At 49.0% G+C, this 14,120-nt stretch overlaps 1 protein-coding gene across 4 annotated transcripts in view; it reads right to left on the bottom strand.

Annotated features, from left to right (window-relative positions):
- Positions 1–14,120, bottom strand: part of Exn (Ephexin) — a 182,108-nt gene that overhangs the window by 22,079 nt on the left and 145,909 nt on the right. For 3 of the 4 annotated variants that reach the window (XM_050184427.3, XM_055073448.2, XM_050184419.3), the window contains exons 13-14: positions 13,226–13,662; positions 467–546 (exon numbers count right to left, since the gene is read on the bottom strand). In XM_050184427.3, the coding sequence (XP_050040384.2) occupies positions 467–546; positions 13,226–13,662 (517 nt within the window). The remainder of the gene's footprint in view (positions 1–466; positions 547–13,225; positions 13,663–14,120) is intronic. The other variant, XR_008613590.2, reaches the window with a different exon arrangement.

Below are 14,120 nucleotides of genomic sequence, written 5' to 3'. Positions count from 1 at the left end.
AGTCCAATCCAAGGATAATGTCGTGAGGGCAGTTGTCAATCACAGCAAAGAGAACAGAAGTAGGGTGGCCAGCTGTACTTAAAACACGCAGTACACATTCCAAGAACAACCAGCACGCCGCCGTCGCTTTTCATTTAAGCCTGACTGAGAGCTAGCAGCGCTTGCAGCACCCCCAGAACAGTAAGTAAAATGACGTATTTTCTGTATTATTATGCAAGAATGTCTTATTAAAACATAAGCGCAAGTGTTAGTGTACACAGTTATACCAAATGAAAACAGTTCTGGTGTACTGTTAAAGCTGGAAGAAACACAACACGGTCTGTGCTCTGCATGCGTCGATTCCAGTCCCATGCCTCTCTTTTCTTAGACGATTTTTTTAAGATACAGTTGTACTCATTGGTATAGATTTTAACTCTGCCTCGACCTGGCAAAAGATATGGGGGGCATCGCTGCACCCACGACTGACCCCACTCTTCGTAGATGCGTTCGTCAGGGTCACTGGACACCATGGGCGTCAACACGTCCATCCATCGCGTCTTGTCGCTCCTGCAAATGAATAAGATTGCTCAGTTGCTTTTCATCTAACATTGTTACAATGAAGTTGGGCTCAGAAGAGAGAAAGAAAGTTTCGTAAAATAAGGCTCTGTTGAAACTAAATAGATCACAATTGTGTAGGGATGGGCAATTTGAGGTTCGAAGTGAATAGTGATTTGATCGAATAATTTCGAATCAAATAGTTTGCATAGTATATATCACATATTACAGCAAAACCTCATTAATTCGGATTTCACGGGACCCCCAAAAAATGTCAGAGTCCGAATTAACCAAATGTCGCATTTTTGACGGTATTGAGAAAACAATAAGCAAATGCTTACTATGTCAACAAGCTTTTATTAGTAAACTTACGAGCAAATCCTTTTGCTATTTTGCACAAAAACAGTGCAAAAGCTGCAATTCTCATCATCTCGTGACTGACTGGCTCCCGCAGTCGTGCTCGAGGCCTCGTGACTTCCTCTGCAGCACAGCCACGGTGCGCGACTTCATTTGCGACACGCTTTGCACTATCGCGCATTCATCCCGATTATATTTTCGCCAGTGAGCACACCAACAGGTCACTCACGATGTAGCCGGTGCTCTTCATCCTCGACAGCTTTGCACTGAGTCAAAACGAAATCGCAGTCGCTCTCTCTGCGATTATGGATGGCGACTACACAGTTGGTGCGCAGCCAACGCGCATATTGAATCAAAACGAAACTACTCTTAGCCGCAACTGCTGCGGAAGAAACTGCGGCCCCTATCGACGCGATCATGAATGACGACTATGCAATCTGCCTTTGATGATGATGTAATGATGATGTAATGCGGCTTCACCCTTTGCAATGGGCAGGCATGTCAATTGCACATCTTAGCCATGATAAAAAACAAAAACACACACAAGAAGCAAATAAACAGAACAAACAAACAAACAACCTGCAAGTAAGGAGGGGGAAAACAAAGGGCCACAGTGGTGCACACAACTATCAACACTTGTGCATTGCTCCTCTCCAACACTCAAGGTGCCGCTTGGTCAGCATGGCAGCACTGGTGTTGACTGCCCCATTCGTGTCCGTGAAACCCAATGCAACTTTCAGGCTTGTGTTCGCCATTATGGGGCCGCTTAGTTGGTTGAAGTTCAACACCACATGTTTGATCGCTTCGTCTGCACTTCTGCATGAGCGGCACAACACCCTACTCACAGCACTGTCATACATTTTCCCGCGCACAAGTGTCCGAAGGGCTCCTGCCCTCGTCTCGAACAGCAGCGTGCTTCCCAAGCTGTTGTTATACAAATGCCCAGCGGCAATGTTGTGTTTGTGTTGACAGTTTAGAGCGAGTGTTGACTTGTCATCTTATCGTTGTTGCCACCTGTGTCACTTCTCTGCAGTCACCCGTCGGCGCACCTCATGTGCGTGAGCCTGTCTGCCCTTCGCTTTCAGCGGTTCTTTAAAAAAAAAAAAAAAATACCAAACAGCTTCTCCAATCAGTAGACACGTCTCACCCACGCCGCACGAAGGCATGTGATCGTCAGGTATTCGAACACACGTCGTGTCCATCAATCTTGCTGCACAAAGAGCAGGCGCCCGCGAAATGTCAGCTTACTGGCAGCCTCCTGTGCTTCAAACCTCGATCACCCCATGTTCCCTTGCACTGCTTTGTTAGCCACTTTCCCATGACAGCCGAGCGCAACACATCCCACTTCCCCTTGCCGCCGCTGAAGCCATCCATGGGTGCTGGCAGACAGACAAACAACAGCATTGGCAGATGACAGGCTGGGTACGTGCACACGTTTCCATAACTCTAGCATATGACGTACTGATGACAGCCCCACAAACAACGGCGACACAATATGTACTGGGCCCTGAGTCCAGTCAGGCGAAGTTTTTTGTGATGGATGTCGTACATATCTGCTGCCGTGGACAGCTGCACAGCAGGATATTTGTACACAAATTGGCAAATCACCTGTTCTCCATCCAAGGTCACCAAGATGTCACCTGTAGAGTCACCTGCAAGTTGGACCACTACAGTCTTTTTGGCGCTGAAGCGAAGCCCTAAACTGGAGATCTCTGACTGGCAGATATCTAGCAAGGCTTGAAGGTCCCGTGCATACTCTGCCATCACCACTTGGTCATCCGCAAAATAAAAGCCAAGGCCGGTAATTCGTTGTCCTCGTCTATCCCCTGTGGGGATGCGCGACTCTCACGCATCCCCTGATATGTTTTCCCGCGCGGCGCATATCCTGAAATCCGGCTTCGCCTCGTGGCCTGGCGCCCGCGGCGGTTGGAGTGGTTGAGGCGCAGTACGAGAGAGGGCGCGAGTGTTGCGCTGCTAACGCCGCCGACAGGCGGAGTTATTTGGGCGCCGAAAGAGAAGCATAGAGAGAGAAGGCGCTTGCTCTTTGGTTCGGGACAGCAAGCAGTACGGACGTGCCGTGCGCCGATCCATGCTTCTGCGAGACCGTCTCGCGTGGCCACCTTGGAACGCGCCACCGTTCGCGTGACCATACATGCGAACGACCAAGCGTTGGGATCCAGCATGGGGCGAACATATTCGCTTGCTATCCCGTCGCGGTGAGTCGGACTTCTAGATTTGTCGCGCGCCCATCGGCATGCTTTGTGGATAGCAACTCGGCTAGCAGGCATTGATCTATGAAAGGTGCAATAAATGCCCTTGTGATTGTTTGCACTACTGTGTTGTCATTCCTTTGTCCCAAGAGCATGGAGCAGAACTCCACATCCCATGGTGGTGTACTTGAGGCGGAAGCCGAGGCCCGAGTTCAAAAGCGTTCTCTCAATGCCGGAGACATAAATGATGTACAGCAGTGGCGACAGCGGGCAACCTTGACGAAGACCCCTGACCGCTATGACAGGCTCAGACTTAACAGCTCCAAAGTGCGCTGTGACGCTGTTCCCTGTAAACAAACATTGACAACTATTGACTATTGACAACAACGCTTCCGGCAGACCCAAAGTGGCAAGGCAGTCAAACAGAGGTGCATGTGGTACATTGTCATATGCCTTCTCGACATCAAGGGAGCAGCATAGCAGAGACCGTCCCTCGAACCTAGCAAGTTCTGCACATCGAGTGAGGATAAAGATACCGTATTTACTCGAATCTAGGCCGACCCCGATTCTAAGCCGACCCCCTAAAGTTCGAAGGAAAAAAAAGAAAAAAGAGAATATTATCTCTACTGTAGGCCGAACAAAAAAAGCGAGGACAGTGTTCACAAAATGCAAACAGCATTTATTGAATCTGAACGTGCAGAGCTCATTCAACGTCATCGACGCTGCTAGACTCGTCGCTGTGTTTCTTGTCACTGCCACCTTCAAACCGTGCACTATCTTCGGTACCGTCAAGCGCATTAGATATGCTGCACTTTTTAAAGGCGCGCATGATCAAAGTACCTGGGATATCATCCGATGCTGCAGCTACCCAGCCTGCCAGCTGCAATAGTGATGCACGTTTGATGCGGCCCATTGCAGTTAGCATGTGGTCTTCGTCAGTCAACCAGTCCGTGTAATACTTCCGCAGACGATCCTTGAAAGGTTTGTTGATGCAGACATCAAGCGGCTGCAACTGGCCCGTCATGCCGCCCGGTATGACAGTGAGGTCTGTGTTCGCTTGGGCGAGCGCATCGTTCACGTTGTCAGTCAAGTGCCCACGGTAAGAGTCGATGACAAGGAGCGAGTTCTTTGTCAAGACGGCTCCTGGACGCCCTCACCACACAATCTTAACCCACTCTTCCTCCATCGCACCCGTCATCCACCCGTTCTCATTTGCCTGCACAATGACATTTCTTGGGAAAGTTTCTCGAGCAGGCAGAGTCTTCCTTTTAAATATCATACAAGGCTGGAGTTTACGTCCATCAGCTGTGCAGTACAGCTAGCCCACAGAGCGCACCTTCACCTCCTTGGCACCCTTTTTATTCACGGTGTACGCCACTGGCATATAAAAATACACAGCCGTCTGGTCGGCTTTGCCGATTTGCCCACGGTTTGCCTGCCGCTTCTCTCTTTCGCAGCACGTAGCGCTTAAAAGCTATCAGCTTTTCTTCGAAATCGCTTGGCAGCTTCTGGGTGATTGAAGTTCGACGTGGGAGGCTGAAGCCGAAGCGCTTCATGAATTTCTGAAGCCAGCCCCGGCTGGCTTTGAAATCCTTTGGCGTTAGGCCTCGCTCCCTCGAAAGTTCCATAGCTTTCGCTTGGAGCACTTCTGTTGTCACTGGAAGGGTAGCTGCTCTCTGCGTCCGAACAAAGTCGATCAAAACTGTCTCCACTTCGTGGTGACGGCCTTTCTTTGGTCCACGAAATGCAGCGCACGCAAAAAGCTGCTGTCGTCCCCTCCAACGACGGACGTTTTTCTCGTCGACGCCAAAGTCACGCCTGGCTTGAAGGTTTGACGATGCCTCTGCGGTTATCACAACTTTTCGCTTGAAAGCGGCACTGTAGTGGCATCTCCTGCTTGGTGCCATCGCAATAACACCACGCCGCACACCAATACGGCCGACATGACACAGGTCAAAATGGCGACCTGGCTTGTGTACGGTTGGCTACTGGCACGGCTAGTAGCGGCTGTGATACTGACTTGTCTAGATGGCGCTAGCTATGCACCATATTTAGCAGTTTCAATGAAAAACTGGCACATTTTTTAAAATCCTTGAATCTAAGCTGACCCTAGAGTTTGGAATATGATTATTTGAAAAAAAGAAACTATCGGACTAGATTCGAATAAATACGATATTATCCTCCAGTTGGCGACCTGAATGAAAGCCGTTCTGTAATTCTGCCGGCACATGCTTAGCTTCTGCCCAGGCACTGATCCACACCTTTAGTACATGGGCAAACAACCGGTAAGGAACACCTGTGACCATGATCGGTCAGTAGCTTTGGAGAAACTCTACGTTGCCGCCTTGCTTGGGGATAAATGCTATGCGACCCTGCCGCCAGTCCATTAGAATCTGCAGGCCTCCAAGGATGCCAGTCAGCTGAGCGGCAAGTTGTTCCCGTGCATTAGGCCCCAGGCTCTTCATTAAATGTGCTGGCATACCATCTCGTCCAGCAGCTGTCCGTGCGCTAAGATGCACCATACCACGACCCACCATCCGCTTGCTGACCTCCCAGCGTAGCTCTGTTAACCCACAACTGCTGGTGAGTGGAGGGGCTGCAGGCAGTGAGTGAGTTCTCACAGTCCTTATCTTCAACGTTCTGTACACCAGGGGTGCCATATATAAGCGCCACGTGCTGATTGAGGTGCCCCCTGAGATCTGTGACTGGCTGGCCAGTTACCATATTCTTGAGCTGTATATGCGACACCTCTTCCCTTCTGTCGAGTGACCTCACATATCACCCAAACTTATGGCCTGCCTGCTTGCCCTCCTCTCGTAAAGCCTGCATGAGCTGCAGGTTATGTCGGGTGACCTTGGACTGCACCAACGCTAGCACCTTTTGTTTGAGATACAGATATTGCGTTCTCGTCACTATAAAAGCATCTGTATCCACTATTTTGATGGCTTTGCGGTGCTCCCGATTAGCCTCACATCTTGCCTGCCATGCCACCTCAACCTCACGGTCCCAGCATGGATTTGTCATTGCACATGTTGACCGTATGTCACGAACCATATGACCCTGCATAACAGACGACAGGGAAGACACATATTCCTCATAGGTAGTGGCCTACAGCCTTTCTTCACTGGCCTCAAAGTTCGTGGCAACCGCCTCAATGGCCTGACTTGGCAAGTATAGGCGGGTTTCTGCCGTCTTTTGCTGTTAGGGCCACGTTGGCCTGAGTGACTAAAGTCGAGCCTTAAGCAATTTAGGTCGCTGCTGAGGCTATACACGCCTTCCCTGTCTATCATGCATCTATGTAGATGAGGACTCCAAGGTGGGGTGTTAGAAGGGCGATGGTTGTGCTACTGCCACGAGCACACCATGTGAACTGTCCTTCCCAGTGTGGGTCAAGATTCACAATCACAAGGTCTAAATCATCCACTAACTGCAGAAGGAGCTTGCCGTTCGCATCAGTACGGCCATCTAGTTCACTGAGATGCCTGTTGCCAATAATGAGAAGCTCCTTGCCGCCCCGCAGCCTTTGTGCGTCATTGCGGACACGCTTCACAAGACCTTGCACTGACAGGTACACAACACACATTGCAGTGGTGTCACGGCATGCACATCCCCAACTACCCAAAGGTGGCCTCTGCAGTCCCCATCCAGGCGTTGCCAGTGAAGCCGGCAATGCCACAACAAACCAACGCCACCAACAAACCCCTTTGCGACTTTGGGTAGATCTGTTCTGGCCCATCCAGCACCACTCTGAATGCACCACCCAGGCTCTTCAAGGTCCCGCAGGTGATTTCCTGCCACTGCATAAACGGAACACTTCTCTACACTGAGAGTGTGGTATAATTTCATCCACTTTTGCTCCCGGCAAGCCCCGTTGAGGTTTAACAACCCCAATCTGAAGCATTGCCACTTCGACCGATGTTTCCTTTTGTGGGTTTGTTGTCTGACCGGCCCTGTGTGCTTGGCTGAACACCGGGCATGTTTTTTGTAGGCTGTATTGCCCTGAGGTATTGTGACATTTACGCCGGGAGCTGTGCGATAGTTATGAAGCGTGTTCTCTGAGGCTTGCGATCTGGGTCTTATTGTGTTGCCTGCTACCATTGCTGGGTCATGTGTTGGCACACCCGGTCGCCAATCATCGGGCTAGGTCAAATCCCATGTTGGGAGGTGGCATTGCACGAGATGGGGGAAGTGACTGAGGTCTTGCCAAAGGTTGCATGTGGAAGACTGGCTGATGCAGCATGGCCTGGCCTGTCGGGCACACCACCGATAGGCTCAGGGAGGGTTGGTTCAAGGAAGCAGTCTGCACTGGTCTGTCCCGACTCAGCAGCTTAGCCCAGTGCATCGGCTCCGGTGGTTGGTACAGGGAAGCACTGGAAACTGGCCGCAGCTTGATTGATTTGTTTCCTTTGTTCCGGCATAGGAGGAGCAAGTTACATGTTCCCCATGTAGAGAGAACTCTGCTGCAGGCTTGAGGGAGCCAATCTCAGAGCCTGGGGGTCCAGGCGGTGTGACGGGTACTTTCCAAGTTGGACATTTTCTTCTCGTGGGGCGGTGAGGTTGAGAGCTGCACTCTCTTTTTTCTTCCCCAAGTTCTAAAAAATGGCATGCTGCTTTCCCGATGTGACCAGCCACATGATGTGCTTTGTTGGCAAGGTAGTGAACTTCTTCCTGCGTGAAATGCCCCTCTCCTTCCTTCACTTGTGCGTTGTCCAGGAACTTTGCACTGGTAGAGGCACACAGCTTCCTAATTTAAGAGTTCAGCATGACTGCTCGTGCTTGTGCCTCCTTGCCCCGCATGGCCACCTCCGGCACCAAGCAAACAATCAGCGCTGGTGCGTACGCGGTCACAATTTTGTGCATGGCTGCAGTAACAACGTGGGGTTGGGCTCTCTTAAGCACATCAGCTGTGCCTGCGTGCAGGACCAATAAAGGGGGGTTATGACTTAATTGGCCGTGGTGGCGAAGCAGCAACCGGTGCGCATACTTGACTGTAGCATGTCTCGCCGAGCAGGTCTTCATGCTCACCTTCACGGCCAGTATACGTCGAAGTGCCTCCGCCACTCGGGGAACATTGCTGTCGCCCAGCAGCAATACCTCACGGGGTGTGTCTGCCTGGATGGGGTTCTTGCGTTGCTTGCAGCTGCGTTTCTTCCTGACATCACTGCTTAAACCATTTATGTTTGTGTGCTGCTCTCTGCCGCATGCTGCTGGAAACGTTTTGGAAAGGTGCTGAGGCGTTCGCAGATTGATTTGTGTACCTGCGCCTCTACCTGGCCTCTCTGAAATGCTGCCCAGGAGAGGCCATTAATAAATACTTGTGATCCACTAAACGCACAACAGAAGCACACTCAACGCGTTGAGTGTGCTTCAGTAGTGCATTTTGTCGCCGATGTCTGCTCTTGCACCTTGCTTTTTGCATTCCTTTTACCCATTCATAATCATTTTGCATATTCAAGAAGTCTTCGAGCACAGCCTTTCGCATCGGATTTGCCAAAGCAGTGCATTAGTATACATCGACATGTACAGCCACAGATCGTTGTTAACTTTGAATATTGTGCAAACGGCGCATTGTTAATATGAAATAATGTCAAAACGTATCAAAACCTACATATCTGCTCATCTGAGATGCACTGTTCCACCCTGAGACTAGCCAATATGAGTGGCCGAGCCAATTAATCAACGATAACATGTGATCGAGACACATATTACGGGCTGTTACTATTCATTCTCGCTTTTCTTTAACTTCATCGTACTTACAGTTTGCGCATGCCATAAAGTATTATTAGAGAAAACTGTGCTCTGCATAAGCGCTCACTTATAGGCCGTGTAGTTCTCTCCAGAAAATGTGGATGCCATCGCTAACACTGTTGGTAACAACAGATAGTGATAGTTTATGCTGCTGTACCGAATGTGCTGTTTCTTGTTTCTCGTTTGAAGCAGAGGTAAACAGTGCTTCTCTGTAATTAAAAATATGTCAGCGTAACAACACCTACAGACCAACCCATCTACTAGCAGATGCGATCTCGACAACGGTGACATACAGATGTTGGCGCATGCTGCATCGTTGTGTCGCTGCTTGCCACTTACTGCGTCTGCGCCGTGTGAGGTGAAGAGTAGTTAATATGAAATCACTGCCACAACTGAACAATAAAAGCAGTTTTCTTCATTATTGTTTGCTTATTTTTAAGTTCAAGTCCACCAGTAGCGGTTGCATGAACTTGATGGGACCAGGCCTAACCCAACCTTAGCTAAGCAGGATCAACATTGGCTCAAACTTCATGTCCAAGGCTTGAGAGGATTGAAGCTTATGCATTGCAATTCCGAAGGCACGTTTCGACTCATGTTGAGTGCAATTAATTATATATACAAGCGATATATATTGCATTGTCTGTTTGACGGCTTCTCGCATGGAGTTTGGTCGAACGATCATGGTTGGCATGCCGATTTTGTCGGTGCCGTTGACAAGAAATCCCTTCGTCCTACAATTCGCAGCCGTCGACCGCGTTGTTGGCACGTAATGGTAAAATAGTCTCAGTGCCACACAGTGCTGAGTAGGCGGCCGATCGTTGGTGTCAGCGTCTTGTCGGTCTCATACCGGCCTAGTGTTACTGTGCCTTAGACGAGTACGTGAAGTACGGCATGCGCTGCCACCACCAGTAAAAGAGGGCTGACACTGCAAGGCTTCATCAACGTGTTGTCTTTAAGTGGTGCCAGAGTGTAACGCATGGCTTCATCGATAAATTTGTTAGCCTACAATGCAAGGCAGCAACTACGTGGTTCACGGTGAAGTCCGCATGAAACCCTGGCCGCTTTCTGTTTTGAAGTGGAGTTTCAGTTTAGGCTATGCACGTTTTCAGCTATGCACCGACACAGAGCTATATACCAGTGAAGTTCCAACGTGGTACACTGCATGAGTCTTTGCTGCAGTGTGCTTTCTTGTTGTTTTTTGCGGGGACATTGCCCCGATATCAGCTCTCGTACGCGTCCTTTCCAAAACGTTTCGCGACTAATCTGCCAGGGCAGGGCGCATGCGCCATCACGCCGTGAAAGAGGCGGATTATGAGAGTCCGCAGCCAGCGTGGTGTTATGCGTGGTGGTAAACGCAAGAATGAACACTTTAAAGGCACAAATAGGTACAAAGCGTTCCGGCATTGCTGTCATTCACGTACGATTTTCGCTGAAGGTTATGGTGATTCAGACTCCGCCACTTCATTTCGGTTGGACGCTAGCACCTTTTTGCTCTCTTGCGTAGCACATTTCCGGCTCCTTAATGGAAAAATGTACAGCCTTTGAGATTAATGGTTGCTGTATGGCAGCCATGACATATAAGCATAGCCTCCGAGATGCGTATTTGTACTGGCCGTTTTCGTGGCTTCCAGCTGCCTATTCGGGAGTGCTGAATAATTCGAAAATATCAGATACCTGAATTTGAATCAAAGCAAATAATGAATACAGATTAACTTAATTGAATATACGACAACACCGTATATTCGCCTACCCCTAAAGTTGTGCATTTTTCGTACCACTAAATATTTGTTCACAGGTGGCTTTTTGTGTCTGCTCCTTTACAGCAGTCTGTGAGCTTTGGGAATAACCTAAAACTGAATACAGCATAAATTCTAGGGCAAACATCATGCTAGGAATTCACTGTACAATGTTTAGCTATTCTAGGAATGTTATATTTAGACTACACAGAACTTTTAAATATTGCCTGCTGCAGATAGCACAATTCTAATCTTTGACCTGGATTACTCAAAGAGGCGGACATTACTTCTATGAGAAGTCAGAACGCATAATCGACTAATTAAGAAAAATCTAACTAATTGGGATTTTACTAATTATTTTACAGCACTTACTGTAGCCAGTGAGCTTGCAAGGGCATATCGACTTGGAATGAATTCTGAGGACGGCACAGGTTTCAAGATATATGCCATCAAACTTGTGGTATAAATGCACAATTGTTTCACTTACTTTTTTACAGAACGCCACTTTATGCAGCAAAGAATAAGAGTAACTGAACCATCAATGTATTTCTTTGCCCGCTATGGGACTAAATATCTTGAAACTAGTGCCATCCTAAGAGTTCATTCCAAGTGTACATGCCTCCTGGACTCACCGGCTACAATTAAATTACAGTGTGTGCTGTAAAGTAATTAAATAAAATGTTCATTAGTGAGTTTCCTATAATTAGTCAATTATGCATCTCAATTTCTCGTGCAAGTAATAACCACCTCATTATGTATGTTTTTGGCGTTCCTTCTTGTAACCTTTCTTTACTGCCGCCTTGTAGAGGGGGCTGCGGGCCCCTGTCGAGCTGCCGTTTGTTTGTACAGCTTTTACCTGCAGCCTTCTCCATCTTTCTTGATGGGAAATAAACATTTTTATTATTATCATCACCTCATCCAGCTCAAGGACTATATTTGTGCTATTTGCCTAGGGTAATTTTTTAAAACTGTGGGTAGTCTAAAAAAGTTCCAGTTTCACCCGAAAGGCAAAGCCGCGATTGCAATAGCAAATTAGTAGACAGCTATAAGAAGTAAGGATATTAGTTTTATCAGCTGTATAAACTTGCAAGCATTGGCTTACCAACTAAATTAACAAGCACGGTGTCACGTGAGCACAGGTTAACACGAACACATCTTGCTCGATGACCGCGGAAACTCGCTGTCAATACGCTGGAGTTAGGAAGCGTGGCAGCAGCAGTGAGAAAATTGACCTTCGTGCCGTCTCTCATTGCAACATGAACTAAACATCGAAAGCACTGCACATACGAAGGTACCAGCACTCTGTGTACTTTGTCCACATCGCAGATCGCTTTGAAGACGAGGCCCGTGCGAGTGTACTCTGTCGACGTTGCAGACAGATTGCAAGATACGGCAGCCGCGCCGCAAGCCAAGCAATAAGCCACCAGAGTACCTAATCAATACAGTAAAACCTCGTTAAACTGTGCCCGCTTAAACAGTAGTTTTGTTTAGAAGTAGTAAAGTCAAATCCCCGACTCAGTGGCCATTGAACATAATGTGTTTTCTATCCACGTAAACCGTACCAGGTTATTGCATACATATCAGTTAACATGTAGTGTTTCCACTTTTCGTCGCGCAAGCACGGCGGTGCGCCGTCTCCATCGGGCCGCCCGGCAGAACAAGCCTCAGAGATCAGAACGGCCTCCAAGTGCCCAGTGTGTTTGCGCGTGAAGCCACATCAACATCATTTCGGCGCCATGCGCCGTGCCAGAGAGCACTGTGGCGTCGTGCAAAGAAGGACTTGCATCACGCCGAAGCTCGGATAAAAAAAGACGCCGGGTGCTCAGCATAGAAGAAAAATTAGACATCATTCATGCTATCGAATGTGACATGAAGAAGTTGGTGCTGGCACGCGACAGGGATCTACCGTTGACTACAATGTGCTGCATCTTGAATGCGAAGAAATTGCTCTGCTGCGACCACGAAGAGATATCAGCTACAAAGTGTGTGGCATTTGAAATACGAAGTTGTTGCTCGGCAGCGCTGCTGCAACCGCGAAGACATGTTGGCTACGAGGTTCGACTTTTTGCCATCGCTGCCTCTGTTGTTGCCGAAGTGTTGACTAGCAACAGTGATAAGGATGACACAGAAAGCGGCAGCACGGGCGATTCAGGCCCGACAGTGGCAGAGGCTGTGTGTTACGGTGCCCTCGTGAATGCAATCATCGCGACGAGAACAGCACCCCGCAATGAAAAAGGTGCCCCATGACTTCTGCAGCGCTACCGCCCGCGTGCACGGAGAACATGAAACGCCAACAAGCAATCTGCCATGCAAGTGTTTGCCGAGAAGAGGGGGCTGGCTGAAAAGCTGGCTCGCAGCTTCAGTAAGTTTGAGGCCGCTGTCTTCGCTGCTGGCCTCCGCGACATCAATTCGCGCGAATTGAATAAAGAATGCATGGTTTTTTTTCCCTTTCATCACACCCTCTCCGAGTTCCGTTTTTGACAGGTAAGTGGGTGATCTCATGCTATTTCAGTTAAGCAGTACTACCGTTTAGTACGTACTTCTTCCGAGCTCCGGCCAACTACGGTTTAACGAGGTCTCACTGTACCAGTTCTGTATTATGGCGGTGCCACCTAGTGTAGGTCAAGCAATGAGGCTCACTCGGACTCGGCAGCCAGCAGCATCTCGACCGTGCGTCCGGCGCTGTTCTGCAGCAGGGTGAGCTGGAACAGGTGACGGCAGCAGTCGGGCAGGCGCGATGGCAGCGTGGCTGGGGCCTCTGCGCACGCCTGCAGCATGTTGCGTGGGCAGTGGTCCAGTACGGCGTAGTAGTCGTCCCCCTTGCGCTTGGTCACCAGCAGCAGGTCGGTGAAGAGGAACAAGTGCAGCGAAGTGCGCGCGCACTGCACCAGGCGGCCCCAGGTGCGCCTCCGGCTGTCCAGTGACACCCGCACGAGCGGACCTCGCTTCACCAGCCAGCGGCTGGACGAAATGAGGGGCACTGCGCGGCACTCGCGGAACTCGAGCGTGCGTGACACGTGCAGCATCTCCTCCATGCGCGCCATCTTGCGGGCGCCCTCGTTACAGTCGGCTACAACCTACAGCAGGAAACAAGTCAAGCCACTTCTAAGCAACTCACATTCACACCGTTTGATGTTCATACCATTTACATCATTTAGATAGCATCTCCTTTCCAATCACTCGTATAATCTGGTTACTTCAGAGTTCTATGAAAAGCTCATTTATGTGCAACAGCAAGTAAGTGGCAGGAGCATGGGGAAAAATGCTTGCACATGTCAACAATTTTTTTCGTCATGCATACTAGCCTAGTTATGCAATTGTAGTTCATAAGTAACTGATGAGCTACGTATTAGCTGCCTGCCCCTTATCATCTACTGTATTTTTGGCACTGCCTTACAGGATGCATTATCCATAAATAGATGAATTATGCACAATACTAAAGTCAAACACATTAATATAACACTTGAAAGAAGTGTCTGTGAGTTCAATTCAGTTTACCATAGGACATGTTCTAATAACTGTTCTTTGTACTATA

The sequence above is a fragment of the Dermacentor andersoni genome, chromosome 3 (assembly GCF_023375885.2).
Source record: "Dermacentor andersoni chromosome 3, qqDerAnde1_hic_scaffold, whole genome shotgun sequence".
In the NCBI taxonomy this organism is placed as follows: Eukaryota; Metazoa; Arthropoda; class Arachnida; order Ixodida; family Ixodidae; genus Dermacentor; species Dermacentor andersoni.
Note: the sequence above shows the minus strand (reverse complement) of the source record. Positions and strands in the feature narration are given on the sequence as shown.